Raw genomic sequence first — 23423 nt, forward strand, 5'->3', positions numbered from 1 at the left:
TAAAAATTAAGGGGGAAAAATGCCTATTTAATAGGAATTGTTCTGTGTGTAAAGTAATATTTCATTTAGTGATTTGAGATACTAAAATAAATTATGTTTTCAATCGTATTCCAATTTACTAAATATGACTGATATTGAATGTTACCGTGGCCAGTCAGATCATAGGTAGAAAAATAAAAACTAAACAGTGATGCTTTCTTTTTTAAAGGTGCAGTATGTAACTTATATATATATATATATATATATATATATATATATATATATATATATATATATATATATATATAAAGTTTTTATTTATTTATTTATTTTTACATATTTATTAAAACTGTCACCATATTGTGACAGTATGTCATGAGATAAGTCATCTGTAAAAAGTTCGATTTCCTCCACCTCCTCCCTGAGCTCTTATGCGGTCTGAAGAAAAGCACCAAAAACAGCCAATCAGAGCCAGGAGGAGGGCCTTAACGCTGTAAATCAACGTAAAGTACTCGCTGCTAAATGTTCTAATGGCAAAGAAACAACAAATCGTTACAGAAAAACCCGTCATCAGTGTCCGTGCTAACTAGCCTAGCATTCACAACAGGAAAAAGCTGTAGCAGTAGCAGAGAACAAGGGGGGAGGTAGGATGAGCAGCATCACAGGGGATTGTGATTGACAAGCGCTAAGACCCGCCTCCTGGCTCTGATTGGCTGTTTCTAGTTAGCCCTGGGAGAAAGCAGAGGAGTTGAAGTTTTCACAGACCGTCTGCCCCATACCGTACTGTCATGACATGGTGACACTTTTTGTAAAAGTTATATACTGCAGCTTTAAGAAAAGCAGCATTGTTCACCCCCTTTATTCTCTCCTAAAGTTTTCATATTAAGTTTGTGCCACTGCATTGGGAGATAAACGGGCAATTACTGTAGCCAACAACACTGTAATACCTGGCTACGCCCTGTGTGGTCATGTCAGAAGAGAGCAAGCAGCGTATGTGGGACAAGACCGCTGGAAGGAAAGGCAGGAGAGAGCAGGAGGAGGTCTGCCTAAAAACTCCGCCTCCGATCTCGGATCATCTCGCATTCCTTCTTCACGGCCCCTCACGCCGTGGATAGAGAGAGAAAGGGAAGGAGAAACACAAGAAGGGCACACGAAGAAGGAGAGGGGAAAAACAAGAAAGGGGCGCAGCGAAAACGACCATGGCAGTATCCACAGCGCGTCAGCGTGAGACAGAGTCCGAGCACAGCGCACTCCCACCGCCGCCGAGCAGAGCCCGGAGCATGCAGACGCACAATAGACAGCCCCTTGATGAATGAAGGGAGCTGTGTACCTGGGCCGTGGACACAATGAGGGTCATCTTCACCCAAAACGCCGGTTTCGTCGCAGCTTTTTCGCCTTTCTTGTGATGCTGGCAAAGTGTAGGACGACAGATGACGTGAACAACATAGAATTGACCACAATTAGATCGTGCCAGTTTATTTATGTTTTTTTTTTCTTTAGCATGCAGAGATACTACAGCCAGTATTTGTCAAAAACGAAAGCGTGGTCAGATTGCGACATGCAGCCTTGCTGTCGAAATCTGAACACAGAATAGTCTATGTTTTATTAGCTACATTGCTGGCATTATAATTTAATTTGTATGCCTATTAGTTATTATAGAGTGACCATTTTAGATCAGCGCGCCTCATTAGTAGTCGATTATAACGCGATTATAACATAAAATAGCTAAGAGAAGAAATGTTTGTTTACTTCGATCAAAGACAATCAGTAAATATTAGATTCCATATGTGATAATATCATTTGCTTTATGACTTGTAATTTATTTATTTATTATTACTATTATTAGGTCTTTTAAGTATTATCGTATTGATTAGTTTAAGTTAGTAGTTTAAATATATTTAACAGTTGAGAAGATTGTTTAAAACGCCTCCCTATAGTGAAATGGAGACCGCTTATTTATCACCCCACCGGGGTGCCGCCCGTCCCGAGTCCCTGAGAGGTCAAAGCGCAGCGGGCAAACCGGCGGCGGGTGTCCCCTCCCCTCCGACTCCACCTCCGGCCTCACCTGCCGGCGCCTCACCCGAGGAGACCCCGGCACAAGGCGACGGACGGCGGAACTCGGGCGTGAAGAAGCACCACCACAAGCACAACCTCAAACACCGCTACGAGCTCCTGGAGACGCTGGGAAGAGGCACCTACGGCAAAGTCAAGAAGGCCATTGAGCGGCACTCCGGCAGAGAGGTGAGCCCACTTAACAAGCCGCCCCTCAGCAGCTGTAAGTAACCTCTCACTGTGGGGTTTTTGTGCGCCCCAGTGTGCGTTTTAAACGCACACTGTCAAAAGTCTCTGCAAACGACACCGGTCTGGGAGGAAGTGCAGTGCTGCAGTCAGAGGCGTGTGCTTGTCCCCTTGCCACCCCGTCGGGAATTCCCCCTACGCTCAAAAATAAGACCCGTGGGGCCGGGAAGCTGTGCAGCACACGCCTCGTCCTGCGCGCGGCCTCCCGACCGGATGTTAGGGTTCAAATCCGGCTACTGACAGACTGATGCGACTGCTGGTGAAGATGCCCTCAATATGATACCTCAGAGGTCATTTTCCTTCGTTCCGACTTGGTTACGTCCAGCGCAGGGGCGTCGCTACACACAAAGTAGTACTGGGGCACAAGAGCTGAATATGAAACCCAGACCCATACTTCCAATTTATATGCAAACATTCTGGTTGGTGTGCTCCAAGCAAGTAAACAACAATATGACTAATGAAAACCAAAGGAAGGAAACACTTCAAAAATAGAAGAAGAAAGGATTGATTTTCTACTACATTTGTGATCTAAATGAGTAAAACCATACTCCACTTAGAAGCTGAAGGAGATATTTTGTTAAACTTTACTACTTCCAGATTCACATATGCAACATTTCTGTTTTTTGTTTTTACCAACTTCACAATGCTACCTAACAATGCAATGTATAATTCATTAGTGGGTTTTTTTATTATTATTTTTCCTTTATATGTCTATTCCATGAATCAGACTTCTTTGTAACCTTTCAAGTGGATCTTTATAGGCTCTTTAAAAAGTGGCAACCTTTGGTGGAAATTGCATTTGGAAGTTTTATGAGGCCACAGAAGATGTGTCTGGTAACGCCCACGGTCTGATGGTTCTCAAGACAACACTGTAAATATCAAGTTTCCTAAGTTTGTCCCACACTATTGTTCAAAAGTACTACAACAGAACTTGGGCTTGTTGTGTTAGGTCATGAAAAAAGAAACAAGAACAAGAACATTAAACGAAAACGTTCCCTGGTTTCATGTCGGTCAATTGAACAGAAAGTTCCTCTGATGCCAAATTCCAAATGGGAAAGTTGAAGGTTTCCGACTAGCCCTGACTCCAAATCCAACATGGCTGCCTTGGATGTCAAGATTAGTGATAACCTCCGTTAACTAAGTTTATTTGCAGTTTTGAAGATTTATAAATTTCATACCAACCTCCTTCAGTGGACATGTGCCTACTGTCATGCAGCGAAATACATTGGCATTAACATATATAACAACTCTTACCAATTAGCAAATCCCACTGGTTTTTGAACTCACCTGAAACTTTATGTTTAATGGAATTTCCAGATTCAAGTTTGAAATTTTGAGTATTAATTTTTTTGGCTGTTGGTGCTTTTTAGCTTACTTGTTTCAGATATCCACTTGAAGACCTATTGTTGCTACCCAGGTATTAAAAGTGTTACTTGTACCACAGTTTTAAAACCACAGGTTTAGAAAATGTCCAAAATGTGCAAGAAACTAATGCCACTGTCTAAATGTTGGAGATTATACAAGATGCTGGAAACCAGTGTGTGTTTATTTTTAACTCAGCAGGCCACTTTTTTTAAGCCTGATAAGCTGCATGCATCATATCAAACCCGCCCATCGCTGATATATTCTTACAGGCTTAGACATCATGGCAAAATATGACCCTTGTCCCAACTCTGGCAGGACATGTGGAACTTTCCGTGAAAGCCTGCATACAAGGTCATTACCTTCATCCCACCTCCCTCCCAGCAGAGGGAGGTGGGATGATGAATATCTTTTGACATGTATTTGTCTTTGTTGGCTATTCAGCTGTAAGAAACTTGGGTTCAGGTAGTAGGTTTTGAATGTTTCTTCATTAAAAGCACACCTGGAGTGTTGCTTTGATTCTTTCATGCATGTTTGAGAAATCCTTTAATCGCCCGTGGCAACCACTGAGCTGTGCAAAACACACGGGTGGACTGAGCACCGCCTTTGAGGACAAAGCTCCTCCTCAGAGCTGCAGCGTCCAAGTGTCCAAGCTTCCATCTCAAGGAGCTTGGACGTCGCAAGGGAACGGCAGCCCTGCCCTCCCCCCCACCTGCTCAGCTCCTTCAGACTAGTCAGCAGCAATTAGCAAACACCTGGTGGAACTACGAGTCTGCTGAGCTACTTCTCAGCACGACGCTGACCCTTCAACAACCCTTCAAAGCGTTGTTGAAGGGTTAGTAGTGGAGCCATGTTGTGATGTGTCGGAACAAGTTTCTTAAAGAGACAGAGGCACAATTTGAAGGTGTTAAATTACAAATTCAGCTTTCTTTTAAGTCATGTTTGATATATGCAGCATTTTAAGAACAACTGAAGATAACAGTTTTTTGGTTGTGTTATAAAATGGCAGCATGTGGCTGGAAACCAAAGATTACTGCCCCTGTAAAGACCATGTATCCCACTAGCCTACATCAACATGCTGAGCCCTAATGCCTAAAACTTGAGCTACAGTGTACATTGCCATTGTGATATTGCAGAGAATGCTATTGTGATGATGACTGTGGTTTGATGTAGTGCAGGATAGTGTTTAAAGTGGAAAAAAAAAAAAAGTTGTCCGGCAGTGTACAGCAACAAGAGGGCAGAGGGGGCGCCCTCTATTGCCCAGTCACTCTAACACACTGTCTAGCATGTGAACCATAAGCTGTAGAAGTTTATTTTTAATCAGAAAATCAAAGCAGTTTTAACTTCTTAAGACTTTAATGTACCTCATCACCTTTTTACGTGGAGATTTTCTCCCCTCCTGGAACATAAAGGGTCTGCACACGCAGCAGTAACAGAGCATGACTTCCTCACCACGCGCATCTGACATTACACGGTCAGAGCTTACTCGACCTTTAACCCAGAGGAAGTCCCTCCTCGTGTCCATATGGTAGACAACAGTCATTTCGAACTCGAGTCATTCCTCAAATTCAAATCACAGGAACTGACAGACGCGATAAATGGAGTAAGCCGTGATTCCATGTGTGTCTGTGTGTGTGATGGAATTAACCGTATGGCTCTGGATGAAGATTGATTAGATGGAGGGCATTTAGTGTGAAAGCAGAACGGAGCGTCTGCTTTAATCTGGACAGCCATATGTTGCAAAGAGCTGGAATCCAGCGACTGCACAAAGTTGAACTCTTTCATCGTGTGAAAATGCGACAACCTTGTTTGAGTTAGCATGCCCGGAGAAGATTGGCTTAGCCCCTAGATGTATTAAATGACATCTGTAGTAAAAAAGACGTGGTGACAGGCAAACCTGAAATGAACACAGACACATGAAAGGCCATCCTCAGCAGGAAATGAGATGGGAGGGAAGGTTAATATCCTGTATAGAGGAATCATCAGAGACAGGAGGAGGTGAGCTGTTAGCACAAGGGATGAAGGGAACCCCAGCACAATAACAAGAGGCGGGCTGCCTAAGTTGAAGGGAATACAGAGTCATATAAAAGTGATCTTAAAGCACCAGATTACATCATTCTCCAATAATGGCTTCAATGGGGAGGTGCACAGAAGGGGAAAGAAACTCTGACATTCCTCTGCTATATGTGGTGCCGCTGATGAGGTATTATGATTCCTGGCTGTGTTTGAGGATAAAGTTCTCTGGAAAAGTGACGGGCCTCTTCCTCCCACTCTCGCTCTCTCTCTCTCTGCTCAGTGACTCAGACGTGCAGTCAGCACAGCGGATGATCAAGACCTTCAGACAACACGCGGACGGGTCAGTTTGTGATGAATACTTTATCTGTTTTAATAGCCTGAGAAAGCACTGCAAGATGTCAGGCTCTACTGAAGCGAGGCGCGGATTTTCACTTCAAACAAGCTCCTGTTAGAGCGTAGGTCAGGTTTTGGGGGGCTGGAGGGGGTGGGGTGGAGGTCTCCCCCAAATCTTGGCATGGGGCAACATGGGCAGCAGTGCTGAGCACTGTTTACTGTGACTGATGGTAATAGGGGATACACTTAAGAACAAGCGTAGCTGTGTCAGCCAGCCTGGCAAGGAGTTGATCCACAATCCTGTTAAATGATCCACGTCGAGTTCTGGGCATGGGAACACGAGGAGCTCCGGGATGGTGATACCTGGCATCGTCTCAAGCCCAAATGAGGGAGAACAGGGTCATTCAATAAGTTAGAATAAAATTGCAGCTGAAGATTGATTATTGCTATTCTAGCAGGGAACGGCACTGTGCTGTGAAAATGTAGTTTCCTCCTTACAGATTTCTTTTTTTAATTTTACTTTTTTTTTTTTGCCACACTTAAATATTTCAGATCATTTAAGCGTGACTGTCCGACAAAAGTAGTGAATACAAAATATGTTTAGAACTGATGATGCAAACAAATCTAGGTCAATGTGTATAAAATAATTACCCCTTAAACTTAACCAACTGGTACAATTTTCATGAAGCTTTTGTAATGTATGTCACTTCTTTTGTGACCTACTGGATGAATGGTCAGGCCTTGGATTGAATTGATAGGTCAACCATTCCTAGAAAGTAGTGCTGAACAATTTCAGGAAAATATTGAATCCCATACTATTACTCAAAATTGCGATTACAACGTTGACTGATATTAACCCCTTCCTTTCCTGATTCATTTTCTTTCTTTGCCATTACCCCACTTTCCAAGCATCTCAGCCACGACAGAAATATAATTTAAGTGGCACTAAGGGAGACGTATTGGTCAAATGATCATTGGTCAAAGGTTTTAGATATAAATAGATATGCACTAAAAATTAATTGGTTGATTGAGATTGAGGGTCTACGTATTATGCAGCTCTACACTATTGTTGTGTGGAAGTCTCTTCCTGAAGTCTCAGAGCTTTATAAATGGGTTTGTGATCATTTCCGGTCTAATAGATGTCAGTGATGTTGTTTTTCCTCTTTAGATGTGTTGCTTATTTTGATAGTTGAGCCTACTTCATGTTGTCAGGCAGGTTCTGTTTAAGATATTTTTTTGATTTTACAGGTGGGGTAGTAATCAGGCCACAGTATGGCTCGTGAAAGTTAAATGAAAAAAGAAAAACGCTGTTATTTATTTTTAATGACAGCTTTCATGATTTAACAAGGTAGGAAATTACCTTTTCACATTTGGGCAAATTAGTTTGGAATGGCTCTTAGATTTTTTTTAATCATTTATTCAATAATATCACATTTTGGACTGCTTTTGCCATTTACTCAGGTTGTCTTTATCCCATTTTAACTTTTTTGATGATCTGAAACATTTTGGTGCAAATGAGAAAGCAACAGCAGTCGAAAATCTGCAAGTAATTAAAAACTTATTCTTCACAAAATAGCATGCCTAAAATTTTGTGATATCAAATAATGGAAGAAATACATTGTTACCACTACTGCATGTAGGAAATGTTGCTCATATTCGAGAACTCAGTGACTCGTGGGGTATAAGTAAGCCTAATTTAAAAAAAAAAAAAAAAAAAGAACAACTCAAAGCAACAAATTAGGAACACAGCATGCAAATCCGCTGCTACGTTTGTTATAGTTTAATGTCTTTAAATTCTGTGTAATCAAGGCATGGGCTGGAAGGGAGTTATTCCGGATTGGGGTTATTTTTATTGATGTACATGGTAATTAACTTGGCACTCGCTACCGCTTGTGGTTTCCCCTGCGTGGGCTCCTTTCGAAGGCAGCCGCTTTGCAAGGAGAGGACAAAAGTTTAAACTAACAGTATTTAGAGCGAACAGACTCTATACAGGCCTGATCAAAGAAAACCCAGGACTTGATCCAGGATGTTTAGGCTGCAATTAGCGTGATGTGCTAGCCTGCGCGCTCTCAATTGGTTTATTTGAAGAGTGCCGCTAAGTTGTCATTTATGAAGAGCATAGGTTAGTGGTTTTGATGCCTATGGTTGTGGCTGTTGGCAGGCCAGCGGCATTGAAGAATCATCAAATCAAGTGTTGTTTGTAGCAGCTGGATTTCCGATTTCAGGCCCATTTACCAAGCCAAGTGAAATGAATCACTTTCTCAACGTCCGCTCATTCTTCTGATTCCTGCTTGAAACTCCCAGCAGGACAGTTTTAGCAGCTGCTTTGAATTAAGGTTCTTTATTAGAATGACTAAAAGTGGGTTGCCAGGTTGTGATTAGTGTCCTCTGAAGGACTTTTTGAATAGCAACACTTTGTCTTTTGGAGCAGTCCCCTTACTTTTAGCACATTGACATGATGCAAAACCTGACAAGGCTGTGCAGTTTGGATGTTGAACATCATCCTTTATTGTCATACTAGAAAAGTTTCTTTAGGGGTGCACCGACTGCAGTTTTCTGGCTGATCACGGATTACCGATCTTTTAAAAAGCCTAACTTATCAATTCCGATTTTAGCCAAAACCATTTTTTTGCCTGAAATGTAGCTCAATATATCAAGAAAGTTGCTGAATTGGCAACAGTGGGGTGACTATTGTTAACTGTAAATGTGCAGACATGACCTGATCGGCCGGTTTGTCAGTCAAACCTCTCTCACAGGAGAAAAGAAAAGGACAGTGGTTGATTTTAGGACCTTTGCCAAGGTTGATAACATCGGTGGATAAGATCGGCTTCATATGTAAAAGTCATGATCTCCCCAGATTTAGGACATAACACCTTACTTTTATTTTCTGAAATCAAACTAAGTGTAAATTCAACTGACCAGAAGTTAGACGGAAAATGTCCCAACATCAGATGCCTCCTTTTACTTTGGGGACGATACGGCCAAAGCTGCAACACAGCAAAGGTGCACCTTGAAACGATCAGCTCTCTTCAGGTTTCAGCTAACTGTTGTAAACATTGCAGCTTATTATGATGTGGAAGAATGATGATCTGCTGACGTTAAATTTAAGGAGGGTGCTGGGATTATGATTATAAATTCTATTTAGCACCGAGCATTACTTTGTGCCAGAGTGGCTGTAAAATTGCATGTAGTATCAGTCAGCAGTGCTATGAGTGACCTGCTCAGTGTTTATTGGTATAAATGGAGCAGTAGATAAGTAAAGCAAGTGAGTTTTTTTTTTTTTTTTTTTTGTTGTTGTTCTGCAGCTTATTACCCAAGACTCCCATGTAGATCGTTGATAAGGAACCCAGTGTGTTTTTTGCCTGTGAATGTTTTCGTTAAAAATGAATTGGGGTACTTATCATAGCTTAATTTGTATTGTTGATTGATATCTGCTTAAACATACAAGACAAGGTTCCGTTATGTGTTTTTATACATATAGGTTTATATGACCTATCTTTTTCTGGGGCGCATATTTTGACTGAGACTGATTGATTTTACACAACGTGCCGCATGTGTTGTGAAATGACTGCGTAAAAGTTAAAGGTCACTGATAAGATAATGCGTGTGACTTTAATTTGTTCCTATTTAACAATTTCCTGCTAAAATTAAGCTTATTTACTAGGTTTAGAGGGGGAAAAAACAGGAAATCTGACTTACTGTGCCGAAGCTAAAAATATCTACTTTAAACTTTTTCAAGTTATCTAATGAAAGTGTTTGGTTCTTTTCTTTTCTTTTTGTCCCTTTCCAGGTGGCGATCAAATCGATTCGGAAGGAGAAGATCAAGGATGAGCAGGACATGGTGCACATCCGCAGAGAGATCGAAATCATGTCATCCCTCCGCCACCCACACATCATCTCTATATACGAAGGTGAGAAGCGAGTGCAGCGTCTGGAAAATATATTTTAAAAAAATTCAGACACTTGTACGTCCTGAAGACACATGAGAAAAAACACACAAATCCAAAATGCATATTTCCTCCAACACATGTAGCACTTGTGGCCAAGCTGCAGGACTGTCATTATTTTGACATGCATATGTCATAATAAGTCCCAGGCTACAGATCTGGGATGTTATTCATCTCCTCTGTCTGGCTGCCTGGACCAGTAAAAGCCAGGAAAGTTTTTGGCAGTGTGTGTCTGGATTCCTCTTAATGTGTGTGTGTGTGTGTGTGTGTGTGTATGTGTGTATATGGGGTGATATTCTAAGGGATCTCCTTTCCCACATCCAAGCGGTCTCATCCCTTGTCTTCTCTGGTCTTGATCTCAGAGCCAGACATCTGCTGATACTTAGAGACAACTGCAGCTGGGAGCCAGACTGTACTCGGGCATGTGTGTGTGTGTGTGTGTGTGTGTGTGTGTGTGTGTGTGTGTGTGTGTGTGTGTGTGTGTGTGTATGTGTGTCCCGGTGTAACTATGTCAGTTTAAGAGATTTTGTTAGTTGTGTGTGCGTCCCTTTGTGTGTAAGTATGTGTAACTTATGTGTCACTGGATTGACCTCTGTGACCTAGGCCTGCTCCCAGTTCGACTCTGGTCCAGTGCTTATGCAGTGGGAGGAAAATCCTTAAGTCTTCCCTGGAGCAATGGCAACCGTCGGCGTACTTCAGGAAGCAACTCTGTAAATATCAAATCTTTCATATCAGGCCCAGACAGCACGGATATTTATTTTTGTGTAACTTCTGGGTTTTTTTGAGCCCTTTCGAATGACCTTAACCTCAAAAGAAGGAAAACAGAGATTAGAATTAATGGTGACTCCACTGAACAATTTGCATTGAATGCTTGAAGTACTGCTCACAGTTAATCATTGCTTTTTTATATAGTCTGGCCAATGTGTAGTTAGTTAAGGTCACAGGGCAGGGGCAGTTTAAGTTGCTTGTTGTGGCTTTTCCTTTGCCTGCATCAACCCTATTTGGGACAGAAGCCCCAGAACCAAAAGGTTAGGTGATGTTGCCCAGTCAGACTTACCCTCTGTCCTTTGTCCAAGTACAAAGTCCCCCAGATCATTATCACTAATGTGTTCATAAACAAACACAATTTGTCATGGGAACGTGCCAGTAATCAGCTGCTAAATAGCAGCAGAGTTTTATGTGTCTTTTGAGGGAATGATTAAAAGAACGCGCAGCTCTGTAAACTCCGAGGAGCCCGTATCGGGCTTTTTGTTAGTCTCGGCCTCATTTATAAGCGACCAGCTCCGCTAGCAGTCTCGACCAGACTCGTTGCTTTCACTCTTTGGTGTTTCTCCCCAAAGCCAGCGTTTACTGTTGTGGCCTGGCCTCCACCCAGGCCTCGCTCGCTTGCAGCACATATATAGGAGGCCCAGAGATTTGTGTACCCGGCAACACCCTCTTACAACAGCCCCTGCTAACTGCCTTGTGTGAAGCAAAGCTGAACCAGATGTGTGCGTGAAGATGGATTTTTACCACTCCCTTATATTTTTGCATTCGTCAGCATGCTGAGTGGGGCATTTAGAAGCGAACGATACTCCGCTGCGCGTTTGTGCCCTACTTTTTACACAAAGTGTCGGCTTTGTAGATGCGTGTAATTGAACAGACTAACACAGTCTGAAACAAAGTGAGATTAGAAAAATCTTTGCTTACACTTCTCCTTCCTAGCTGCACATGATGTTTAAAGTGAGTCATTTTTGCACTAACTGAGTAATATGACATTTAAGAGAACAATTTTGTGTAGCGATGACCGACTTCAGGCTAAAATATGCAAAGTTATCGCTGAGTACATGCAGTGATGGTGTTACTGGTTTGCAACAAGTACGCCGATATGAGGATTTATTTGCAACATCAATTTTTGGTGTGACTCAGTAGTAAAATTTGTGACTCACCAGTCAGTATTTTCAGATCAATTTCCGTTTTGTGCCTTTCTCTGGACAGTACCAGTTTCAGCCAATTTTGATTTCTCTTTAAGAATAACAATATAAGAAGATATGTGTCGGCATCAGATTCAAAATGAGGTAGAAACTATTAAGAAGATGGCATTTTAAACTTTCTTTAGCTACAGGCAAACACCAGTCTATTTCTCCTTCACAAAGCAGATCTTTAAAACAGCAGAAATTTCCAAAAATCTTGATCACATTTCTAAAAAAAACAAAGTGGAAACCCCAAAAGGATAAACAGGCGAACTGTTCAGCCTTCCTGTTATTTGCTATGGGTCTTGCTCTCTCTTCTACGAACTGCAGATAGGTCTTGATGTCCTGCTTCTCACTTCTCTCTGCTTCTTCCGACCTTCTTTTTCCTGAGTATAGTTTGCTAACTGAATTATGAACTTCCAACTGCACAGTCAGCATGCAGGAATGATAATGCTAAGAATGGCTCAGTTGCAGTCATAAGCTAATTTCTCTGTACACCTTTGTACTTTAGACTTTGACACACAAAAATAGTTTAACAAGACAAATGAGGTTTTGACTGAGGAACTGTTTAAAAGCTCAGGCTGAACACCCAAGTCCAACAAATTGAGCTGCCTTCAATAATTATGAACCTTACACACATATTTTGTGTGTATATATATATATAGATAGATAGATAGATAGATAGATAGATAGATAGATAGATAGATAGATAGATAGATAGATAGATACACATATACATATATATACATACATATGTATGTACATATTTTACACACATATTTTGTTTCTGTTACTTCTTATGTTGAATCAGCTATTTCTAAAGTTGTGCACCAAAGCAGGCCAATAAGTCAAAGTGCAAAAAAATACATTAGGGATGACGCTGCAAGACATCGAAGTGGCAGAAATGTTTATATTAACAACCTTGAACTAAGATCTGTGCACGTTCTTTCGAAATAAAAACAAATATCTTTATCTGAAATGTTTTCTTTTCACATCCCAATCAACGAAACCCTGCATTACATTGTGACTCAACATTTTTAATGCTTGTTTGTCATTTTATTGTTATATATTTATCTCTTTGAAAGTTTGCGACAGAAGCCTTCCATCAGCACAGGCAAATGAACAATAGGTGCAAATTAGTCAGATGTGAAGGTTTGACATACGGACAAAGCTCAGTGAGTGATGAAGAAACCGTAACGTCGGCTGGCATTCCCAGCAGACTGTAACAAACCTGACTTATGTAAGCTAGGTAATTACTTCGCCACCAGAGGTTAAAGATAAATGGGAGTGCAAGCTGAGAATTGGCTCGCCAAGCACAAGCCCATCAAGGATCAGTGTGAATGTCACCCCAGGTCCCCACTCTGTCCACCAATCAGACGGCTGGATCGTCTTTGCCCTGCGGAATGCAATGGCTTACAACAGTCTGCTGTTTCCCAAGCAGCCAGACAGTCACAATCAGGGAGCATTAACATCACTCAACAACCGTGTGTTTTTGTAGAGGATTATATCTTTAAAAGGACCCTGGGAGAGAGAAAAAAAAAAGACGGGGACAGACTATGAAGGTGTTCACTCAAGGGTGCAGAAAGTGGAGGTCTTCACCCTCAGTAACCCTGCTGTGTGGGAAAATCAACACTCACAATACACAGCAACATGACTGACTGTGCTGTTGTCACGTACTCATTTTTTTCCCCCTAACCACTGTCATTCCTCATAGACCAGCTATATTCCCAAAGCTGAAATCTTACACTGATAAGCCAAAAATATGACACACAATTATGTTTAATGATTTGCAGTGGGGTAGTAAGATGCTGCGTTGCCACGATTTTACTTTCACATCATAAATGGTACGGTTTTGGAATTTAAACTCAACTTAAGATACATCTGTTCTCTTTTTGTGAACTGCTTCAGGCTACTCAGGTCAATCAGTAAAAGTGCTAGCGTAGCTTTGGGGATATGAAGTTAAAAATGCGATGCGAGCATGTAAATTTGTCTGGTGAAAAGAGACTAAGCAGATATTGTGAGCCGATAACATGAAGATTTGTGATTTAAACTGCAGCTGGCTAACAGTTAGCCGCTAACAGTGCCAAAGATTCTTTTTAGCTTTCTATCTACACACTGTGCTAAAGATATTGTTACAGTTGTCAAGTCTGGACTCTTTTCATACATCCTCAGTCCAAAACCTAAAAGTCTGTATTTGAATCTTCAAAAATAAAAACTACTTTTAAAGCTGGCTGTAAAGAAACTTTCACCACTTTGTGCATCAGCATTTTTAGATGCTTGCTAGTAAAACTAAGTGACACACAACTTACAAACAATTTGACAACACTGTGAGAATGCAGTGTGACTAAACATTAGCCGCTAATAAGCCTGAAGTCATAACCTCCAGTCAGAGCCAAGTAAGAGAGTTGTTCTCTTAAGGTTTTTAGAGTCTGGAGACTGAAATGCATCATAGATATTTTAAAGTCCAAAATACATTAAATTGGTTGAAGCTGAAAAATATAATAGTGTTATCCTGAAAGGGAACATTTTCAATTATTTTTTTTTTACTTTTGCCAAACTAAAAAATGGCCAATCTTAGTTTCCCCCAAATTTTCTTTGGAGCTTATATATATATATATAGAGAGATCACAGCATGGTTAAAATAATTTTTTTTTACATGCTGTAAAGTGGGTGCCTTTAATCCACTATTTATCTCATATCATGCTGACTCTGACCTCATTAATTTGTTTTCTTTTAGTTTTATTTTTTCTTTTCTCCACCTGTTTTCTTCTGTGAATATGAAGCTTGATTGAATCAACAGCCTCCTTCTGCAATGTTGTGTAGAAGCCGGGCACGTGAGATGGGGTTTGGATGACGTAACTTTGGGAAAGCTGTCAAGATAATGTGCAGCTCTGTAATTTTGAGTTCTGCTCCAAAGCTAAAATGGGGCTCACAGGATTGGTCACTGTTATTATTCACCTTTTTCTTTGTTTGTTTTCTTTTGTCATTTAATTGTTTCTAGCCTAAATTCAACCTGTTCGAACCCTAAAAGTTTGCCTCGGCTCGATTTACTTTTCAGTGTTTGAGAACAAGGACAAGATTGTGATTGTCATGGAGTATGCCAGTAAGGGGGAGCTGTACGACTACATCAGCGAGCGTCGGCGCCTTAGTGAGCGGGAGACACGACACTTCTTCAGACAAATAGTCTCTGCTGTGCACCACTGCCACAAGGTGAGAAAAGCATATTCAACCAGCGTTTAATGAAGATAAACACACACAGGTGAAACTCTTTACCTCTCACACCCCCACAGAGGCTTTGGTTTCCAGGCTAATTGGAACAGGAAGCTTTCTGCACAAAGTTAGCTGTGTAGTCAGATAATCTGCCGGCACTGCACTGCGTGCTTTTCTTGGCACATTGGGGTTAAAGAGTCATCTGTTTTAGTTAAGTGAAGAAAGAACATGGGCCAGCTTAATTCAGACTTACACTCCTTTTATAGACCACACATTCATTCTGTGCTCACACTCTTGATAGACGCTCCAGGATCTCCCCTTAGCTCCCCCCCCGCCTGGAGATTTAGTGCCAGCCACACCCCCATTTCAACCCACGCTCCACACCGAGCAGCATGGAACCCATTGTGAAACCCCCCTTAGGTCACACAGCTTGTTTGGATGCCCCCGCCCCAAAGCTGTCATGCTCGTCCCAGCTGGAGATGGGAGCTGACATCATTGTCCTCAGATAGGAGAGTCCCAGACACCCATAAATGATGACTCATCACCAGTGAGCGCAGCCTCCTGCCGGGTGGGATGGCGTGAGTCACTGACACGACGAGCAAGCAATCGCTTCTTCCCTCACATCCACCAATCAGAGTCATGTGAACACGAGCGGCGTGCTAGACGACAACCAATGCGAGATGCCTCGTAGATCATCGGCGCAAGCTTGGCGGGGGGGGGGGGGGGGGGGCAAATGAAGTCATTCCTCCACATCTGAGTGCGGCTCTGCGTACCACATGTTAATTCCTAGATGTTTGCTTAAACCCAGCCATTATCAGGATTGTTATTTTAATACCATGTTCTCTAAGTGCTGTGAGAACATCATTTGCACAGGCCCCATAATTACAGGCTTATGTTTATGTGACACATGTGACTTGATTTAAACTGGAAATCGCAGCAGATGTCAACAGAAGGACCCCAGAGGGCACAGGAGCAATTAAAATTGAACTAGACCAACAGGACGCCTTGATTTCCCCAGAGAGTCACAAGCTATGCTAGTCAGAATAAATCATTACGCAACAACAATGGGAGGATGATGGATAAATAAATGTGTTGATGCATCACTCGGATTGCTTTCTTTGATTTTTCCCAGAATGGAGTGGTGCACAGGGATCTGAAACTGGAAAACGTGCTACTGGATGAAAACTGTAATATTAAGGTGAGTTGCTCTCCTGTACGTACGTCAAAGGGTCTGCGAAGTTTTATCAGTTGCACAAGAATCACTTACTCGTGTGTCCACAGATCGCTGATTTTGGATTGTCCAACCTCTACCATAAGGACAAGCTGCTGCAAACTTTCTGTGGAAGCCCCCTTTATGCTTCACCGGAGATTGTCAATGGAAGACCATACCATGGCCCGGAGGTGAGGCTCAGTGAAGCAAGCAATGATTCAGACTGTTATGATCTATGCTCAGTCATAGTCACACACTTAATTATAGGTTTTGGTTTGAAGCTTTCACAAACGGTGCCTTGTAGAAGTATTTACAATACATTTTGCATTGCAACCACAATCTCACATATATGTTGATAAGATTTCATTGCATAATTAAAGTGATGGTTTAAAAATTTGTGTCCATTTTATGCGTCTGCATTCAGCTTCTCTTGGTCAATACTTGGTCAAACCAGTGGCTTTACCAATTACGAGTTTTCTTCTTCTGTGATGATTGCTTGTCTTGTGCAGTTTGTCTGTTTAGACAATGTCTTCACCATGTCCTCTGAAGAGGTCGCATACTTTACTTCCACACAGAAGATGATTTTGGCTTAAAGCTGAAATTCTGGATCTCTCGTATATCTTGCTTTTTGTAAAAAGAAAAAAAAAGAAAAGAAAACAAGCCTCCAAAAACCTCTATAAACTATAACTCTACTTGTGTCTCAGTTGTAAAACCTGTTCAAATCTGTTCACTCTCCAGATTAGCGTGAGTCACTATAATTTACTCAGGGATGTGAAAACCCATTTGCTGTCAAAATTACAGAACCGCACTCGGGGCGAGGCCGCAAATCAGAACGAACACGAGCATCAAAAATAGAACACGAGAAAAGTATGCACCCGGTCTCGCCTCCAGCACAATTGACCAATGGTGACCAAAGAGCGGAGCATTCTTGATGCAGGTCCAAAACCTAACAGGAAGTACACCAGCTCTTTTACTGGTCTTATCTGATTTCCTCTTCCTCGTCTACTTCTTAAAACCTTAGCTGCCCCCCAGAGGAAAGCAAATAACTGTGTGAGCGTTCCCTGCAATCTGACATCCAACGCACAGAATCTGTCGGTTCCTGTCATGGACACAGACACCTAGAAACAGGTCGTGATCTTTTCTCCAGTAAAGCCGCGAGGAATTCAAAATATCCCAATACAGCTATCTCCTCTGGTCGTATTATTCTTCCGCTCCCACCACTTTACTCCATGCCCCGTACCTCTTAACGTCACAAAGCATAAACTCTTATGTAACATCTTAGAATGTCACAATGCATTAGGCTGGCGCTTCGAACATTTTAGCTCCTGCCTGACATGGCAGGAGAGAGAGAGGGGGCGACTAATCTGAGAGGAAGCAATTATTTTCCCACCATATCACCATCATTGGCCATCATTTCATCTGACAAATGTGTCAAAAGCTTTTAAACAGCAATGTTGTTGTAGGATAGTGTGAAAAAAATAAAAAGTGAACCTAGTGTTTATTTGGTTCTCTGTAAACATCTAGAGGGCCACTCGGAGCTCCAATCTGATGTTGAGCAGAGTTGAGCTCATTCCACATTTCCATGCCATGAATCACTAATCAAAACAAGGCCTGGACGACTGCATTCAGCTTGCATAACACACCTCAACTTCTTTGTGTATTTTTTGCTGACATCCGCCATATATACAGCACATCAGATTGTTTCGAACTAAATGGATAAGTCTGTACCCGGGTTTCTGTCTTCACCAGGTGGACAGCTGGGCTCTCGGAGTGCTGCTGTATACCCTGGTCTATGGAACCATGCCTTTTGATGGGGGAGACCACAAGAAGCTCATTCGTCAGATTAGCAATGGTGAATACAAAGAGCCCACTCAGTCTTCAGGTATGACTTTCCACCTGAGAACTTTGTTTTTTTATATTTCAGGGCACGAAGTTGGTGTGGGTCATAGACATGAGCTAGTTATAATGATGTTAACTAGCTCCAAAAGTTACATCGGCTATTGCTTGAGAGTATAAATCCTAACCTTATCTCTGACATTTCCAAAAGGATGTCGACATTTACAAATGCACCATGTTCCACGACACAAAGAGTTCGAAAGATCAAAGACATAAAACAGGGCATAGAACAGCCTTCCTGGTTTCTGCTTTACATGCTACTCTCTCCTGCTTTCTCTAACCCTAACCCAGCCTGAATGACATGTCTGGACATGTCGCTGAATCTTTATACCTTTCAAAAATCTTCTTGCATATCTGTTGCATCCTTGAATTTTTTAAAAACATTTCCCTGATACTGGGAATAGCTTATTTTGAGTCTTCTTCCCCCAGTGACTGCATCCGAATTGAATCATGTTGTTGTTACTATGACCTGGTGCAGTTTAAAATGCCGTCACCGTTTGGGGACGGTGAAAATGAAAATAGGCTGATTCTGGTTATCTGCCAACATCTTGGTACATCTCTTGTTGAAATACATTCAGTAAGCTGGACATTCCCATGTGTTTTTGAAATTATAAAGCTTCTCTTCACATTTTACATTTGCCTGTAATTTCACCGTTGGGTACAATCTAACACAATATTGCATCGCTTATAGATGCCCGTGGACTGATCCGCTGGATGCTGATGGTGAACCCCGAGCGGCGAGCCACAGTAGAGGACATAGCCAATCACTGGTGGGTAAACTGGGGCTGGAAGAACAGCGTCTGTGACTGTGAGGCCCAGCGCGACCACGGTGGCTCGCCCATGCTTGCCCGTTTCATCGACTGGCAGAATCGCACTGAGCCACGTAGTGCCGGAGCCAAAGCTGCTGCCGTGCCCCAGATCCTGCGGCAGAGGCCCAAGAAATCAAAGAAGGAAAATGTTGAAGCTGGCCAGTCCCAGGAGGGTGCAGAGGATAAGCCAGGTTTGAAGAGACCCAAGGGCATTTTGAAGACAAGGGTCACCGAGGAGCAAAGGTCCGCCAGTCCTGAAGAAGTGGAGCTGAGTCGAGGGGCACTGCCTCAACAAGCTGACGGTGGCGAGGAAGCTGTGAGCCCTGACAGAGAGGAAGACGAGCCAGTGATGGGAGGTGGCTCACCAGCCAAGATGGTACCGTCCCTACCAAAGAAAGGCATCTTGAAAAACAACCAACAGCGGGAATCAGGGTACTACTCTTCCCCGGAGCGCAGTGAATCCTCTGAGCTTTTAGGAGGTGCCAGCATGTCTTTGTTGGCTACCTCCCCTCCTAAGCGAGCGATGGGAAGGAAGGGCATTCTGAAGCGAAACGGCAAGTACTCCACCTACAGCGGGCTTCCCTCTTCCGCAGCAGTGGCAGGGGTCCTAGGCGAGCCTCCTCCCACGACCGACTCGGGTCTGTCCCGCAGTCAGAGTCGGCCCTCCAGCATCGTGGGGGAGGACAGCTCTGTTCTGTCACTATCGCCGAGTTCCCTCAGTGGAGCCGAGTGGCATCCCTCCACCCCACACCTCCGCACCAACATCAGGGCTTGCGTCTCAGCCGAAAACCTGCTGCAGCTCGCCAACTTCAAAGGTCTGCAGACCGCGCCAACCATCCAAGGCCCGAAGTTTACTCGCGGCTCCAAAATGAATGGCTCCCCGGGGGACAACGGCAGCTTCTCCCTGCTTGGGGATCTGGAAGACATGACTCAGGTGTACCAGCAAGCCCTGGACATCAGCAACAATCTCACCTAACAAGCGGGTGGCAGAGCATGGGGAAGCAGAGGGATTCGATTGTGACTCTGTGTGCGCAACGAAGAGTGTGCGCAGCATTAACGACCGGTGTGTTACTGGGATACACCTTTAGGAGGCTGGGGCTAAAAGATGCAAAAGATATGCCTGCGCTCACACACTTGCACACACAGATGCACACGTGCAGGTGTACTTCTCTGGTCAGTGGGAATTATGTTTCAGGCTTTGTGAACACGAGAGACACTCTAAGATGGCACATGAGAGAGAGAGAGAGAGAGAGAGAGAATGCCACCCAGTCTGCTGTCCTGGCCCGCCATAGACTCTGCTACGTTGAACATGTTTACATATTTAGCAAGAAGGCAAGTTAGAATCACAAATGCAGCAACCAGAAACTGGTTGGCTCTCCTTTTTGTACACCACCCATGTCTGAGTCTGAGTTTACAATAGCACCTTAAAACTCACACAGAGCACATGCTTTTGTGATCTTTACTTCCTTTTAAAAGAAGAAACAAACCAGGGTCTTGTTCTGAATTTAAAAAAAAAAAAAACAACAAAAACCAAAAAAACAACAAAAAAACTGATTATTTATTATTAATATTTTTAAGCTTTAGTTGTAGGTGCCAAACTGGTGGGTGGCTGGTTGATACTGGAATCTCCTTGTCTCCAACTCTTTAGGTGAAACTGACATATATAATTATATTACTCAGTGATAAACATATTATTAACCAACATATATAACCATGCTTGTGTCTGTAACACGCAGGCAAGTATACCTTCTTAAAAGTGTATGTCCTATATATGCGTATGATATGGGGAATATGTAGGAAGTGCCTTTTTTGATTCATAATAAGAATTATGTATGTTGTTTCCTTAAAGGAGAAGGAAAAGCCAGGCCACCCAGAAACCAGTTTTATTTTTCATATGTTTGTGATTGTGGAGAAACCCAGGGCCTTCAGAGCATACCTGACTGACTTTCCTTATTCTGTGGTTTTAAAGGTTGATCTCTTAGGTAGCAGAGATTAAATACTTCTGGTTTTCTGCTTTTCTTTCCTTCTACTTGTAAAATCATATGCAGCTCAGATTCAAAAAGGGGGGGAAAAAAACAACAAAAAAGGTACCTCCTTGTTCTTTTTCAGTGTATAAGGCCACAGTTAGTCGCAGCATAGGCTCTACTGACGACACTTTCTGCTGGAAGCACAAAGAATTCAAAGGTCCTTATGTAGTGGGACTATTCCCTGACTGGAGGCGGCAAATCCTGGATAGAGGTGCACCGATCAGATTTCTGGGGATGATATCCGATACTTAACAATAGCTGATATTGTCTTCTTCCCTCAGTAACACCAACAGCACTGAAGAGTGTTGAGTTTAGTGGAATCATAGCACTTTGACCAACTGAAAAAAAGATTGGATTTCTGACTGGTCGGTCACTGGTCAGGTCTGATCCAGCTGAAATTCTCAGATTCTGGTCTTAAGTTGTCCTCTAGTCCCGAAACGTCTCTGTACGCCTTAGGATCGCTGTTTGACCGATGTGGTTTTACTTTATTTCACGTTTTACCAAAGACATTTCAGGTGTTTTCCATTGCGAGACTGGTTAATATTTCACCCGCAGCTTTTTCAAAGAGCTAAGTCAAGTTTTTTTTCTCTTTGCCGATGACACAGCAAATTCCTCAGACAAAATGCTGGAGACGTGTTTGTTCTAGAGATCCCTTATCACCCACCCCCCTCCACCCCCAAACCCGACTCAGCACAGGTGGAATCTGCGGTCTGTGCTCAGCCTCCCAGCTGTGTATACTTGTTCATTGTGTCCACTGAGCACAATTAGCCCGCCGTTGTTTTTATTCGAGCGTGAGAGGGAGGCAGAGAGAGTTATAGCTGCAGGCAGAAGAAAAGTGTGTGAAAGAGAGAGAGATGTGGTGCAGAAGATAAGAGTGGACGTTCCTGCGGGAAGCAGGAAGGGTTAGAGTTCCAGAGGTATTTTTTTTTTGATGGATTTGCAATGTAGAATAGCGGGAACAAAGAAAGTGAGTAGAAAGAGTAGATGGAAAGGTTTTTTTTATTATTATTTTGTACCAAAGATCTGATGAGGCTTTGACAGGATTCAATGGGCTTTAATGAGTTGCTTTGACTTGGGGAATCCCCCATTGGTGAATAAATCCATCGCCCACAATGGCTGTACCTCTACTATGTTTTATTTGTGCTCATTTTTTGTTGGTTGAGATGCTGGAGGCTGTTGATACAGCTTGTCTGGAGGTTCCTTGCATGACACATTTCTTCTGTGTAACCTTAGAAAATATGATACTCTTTTAAAACGGCAACAAAATGACTGGAGAATTCACAGCGTCGGATGATGTAGAGGGAAAAACACGCAGTCGGTGACCCCAAATAAAAAAAGAACACATGTTGAATGTTTTCAGTGGTCAGCTCGCGTGAATGAAAGATCCCGGGGTACTGAGTTTAATGAACGACCCACTGCTTATTATATTGTACTTTATTGCCTTTTGTATTGCATTTTAATGTCAACTGGATTTACAGTGAAAAACTTATACTATGTTAGTATTTTGGTTTATTACGCTTCTGTTTTTGATTTTCCAAAATGTAAGGAATGTTGTATTGCTTTATGTACGGCAGAAGAACAAATACTTCCTTCCTCGAAGTATTAGAATTTCTCTGAAGTGGACGCACTAATCCGACGTGAAATTGGTGTTGTAATTTCATTTTCCGCTGTTTTGGCACACCGAAATGTCAGAGTGGCAATAAACTTTATAAATATATATATATATATAAAATATTTGGAAAAAGTGGGGGAAAAAAACTAACTTGTTTAATTTGCCAAAGTGTGGGAGATCCAAAATAAAGCAAGAACGTAAAGCAATAAAAATGATTTGATAATAAAAGCTTAACTCTGCCAAACTGGAAATAACTGGTGCATATTAGTTAGTTTGAAAATCTAATCATAGGAAAACTTGACTGGATATTGTTATGACAATAATAATAAATTTAGTATTATTATGTTATTTAAGTATTATTTTTGTTACTGCTCATTACTTTTAATATGTTTTTATGATTTTGTTTGTGGGTAATCCTGGACTGCCGAGGTTTATTTCATGATTTTTTTTATATAATGAAAATGATTGTCTTTTTTTTTTGTACTTATATTTATTGATCAAGCCATTTTAGACGGTGTGTTAAGATTTAGACATACTGCATTCAAAGAACTTCAAAGAGAGTTTTCATCTCAATCGGAGAATAAATTGTTTCTGGAAATCTGGAAACGTCTTAATTCATTATTCAGGTCAACACAATGCCCCTGCAGTACTGTATCAATCCAAATAAAAGGATCTCAACATTTTCTGTGTTTTTTGTTGTTTTTTTTTTTGGGGGGGGGGGGGGAGTTGTTTTTTTTGCTTTTTTTATATGCACACATGAAAAGACGGAGAA

General features: G+C 42.1%; 1 protein-coding gene across 2 annotated transcripts; it reads left to right on the plus strand.

Moving 5' to 3' along the window:
• Nucleotides 1-968: 968 nt before the first annotated feature.
• LOC106960832 (NUAK family SNF1-like kinase 1) lies at nucleotides 969-22384 on the plus strand. 2 transcript variants are annotated; one of them, XM_015054178.1, is made up of 8 exons: nucleotides 2136-2220; nucleotides 5936-5995; nucleotides 9779-9899; nucleotides 14946-15097; nucleotides 16230-16295; nucleotides 16379-16498; nucleotides 18057-18189; nucleotides 18895-22384. In XM_015054178.1, exons 3-8 carry the CDS (start codon nucleotides 9827-9829, stop codon nucleotides 19986-19988), a joined length of 1638 nt encoding a protein of 545 aa, XP_014909664.1. In that variant the 5' UTR covers nucleotides 2136-2220; nucleotides 5936-5995; nucleotides 9779-9826; the 3' UTR covers nucleotides 19989-22384. The 2 variants fall into 2 exon arrangements, with proteins under 2 accessions (XP_014909663.1, XP_014909664.1); XM_015054177.1 differs by lacking the exon at nucleotides 5936-5995 and having other exon boundaries at nucleotides 969-2220.
• The last annotated feature ends 1039 nt before the right edge of the window (nucleotides 22385-23423 follow it).

The sequence above is a fragment of the Poecilia latipinna genome, unplaced genomic scaffold (genome assembly GCF_001443285.1).
Source record: "Poecilia latipinna isolate Pla-1442-1.1 unplaced genomic scaffold, P_latipinna-1.0 Scaffold1233, whole genome shotgun sequence".
NCBI classification, from domain to species: domain Eukaryota; kingdom Metazoa; phylum Chordata; class Actinopteri; order Cyprinodontiformes; family Poeciliidae; genus Poecilia; species Poecilia latipinna.

Bases quoted from the DNA above. Each gene is read 5' to 3' on its own strand.
- LOC106960832 (XM_015054177.1), top strand. From the start codon at position 1,921: ATGGAGACCGCTTATTTATCACCCCACCGGGGTGCCGCCCGTCCCGAG. The intron at 16,499-18,056 runs GTGAGGCTCAGT...TGTCTTCACCAG, and splicing joins GACCATACCATGGCCCGGAG to GTGGACAGCTGGGCTCTCGG. The intron at 18,190-18,894 runs GTATGACTTTCC...CATCGCTTATAG, and splicing joins AGAGCCCACTCAGTCTTCAG to ATGCCCGTGGACTGATCCGC.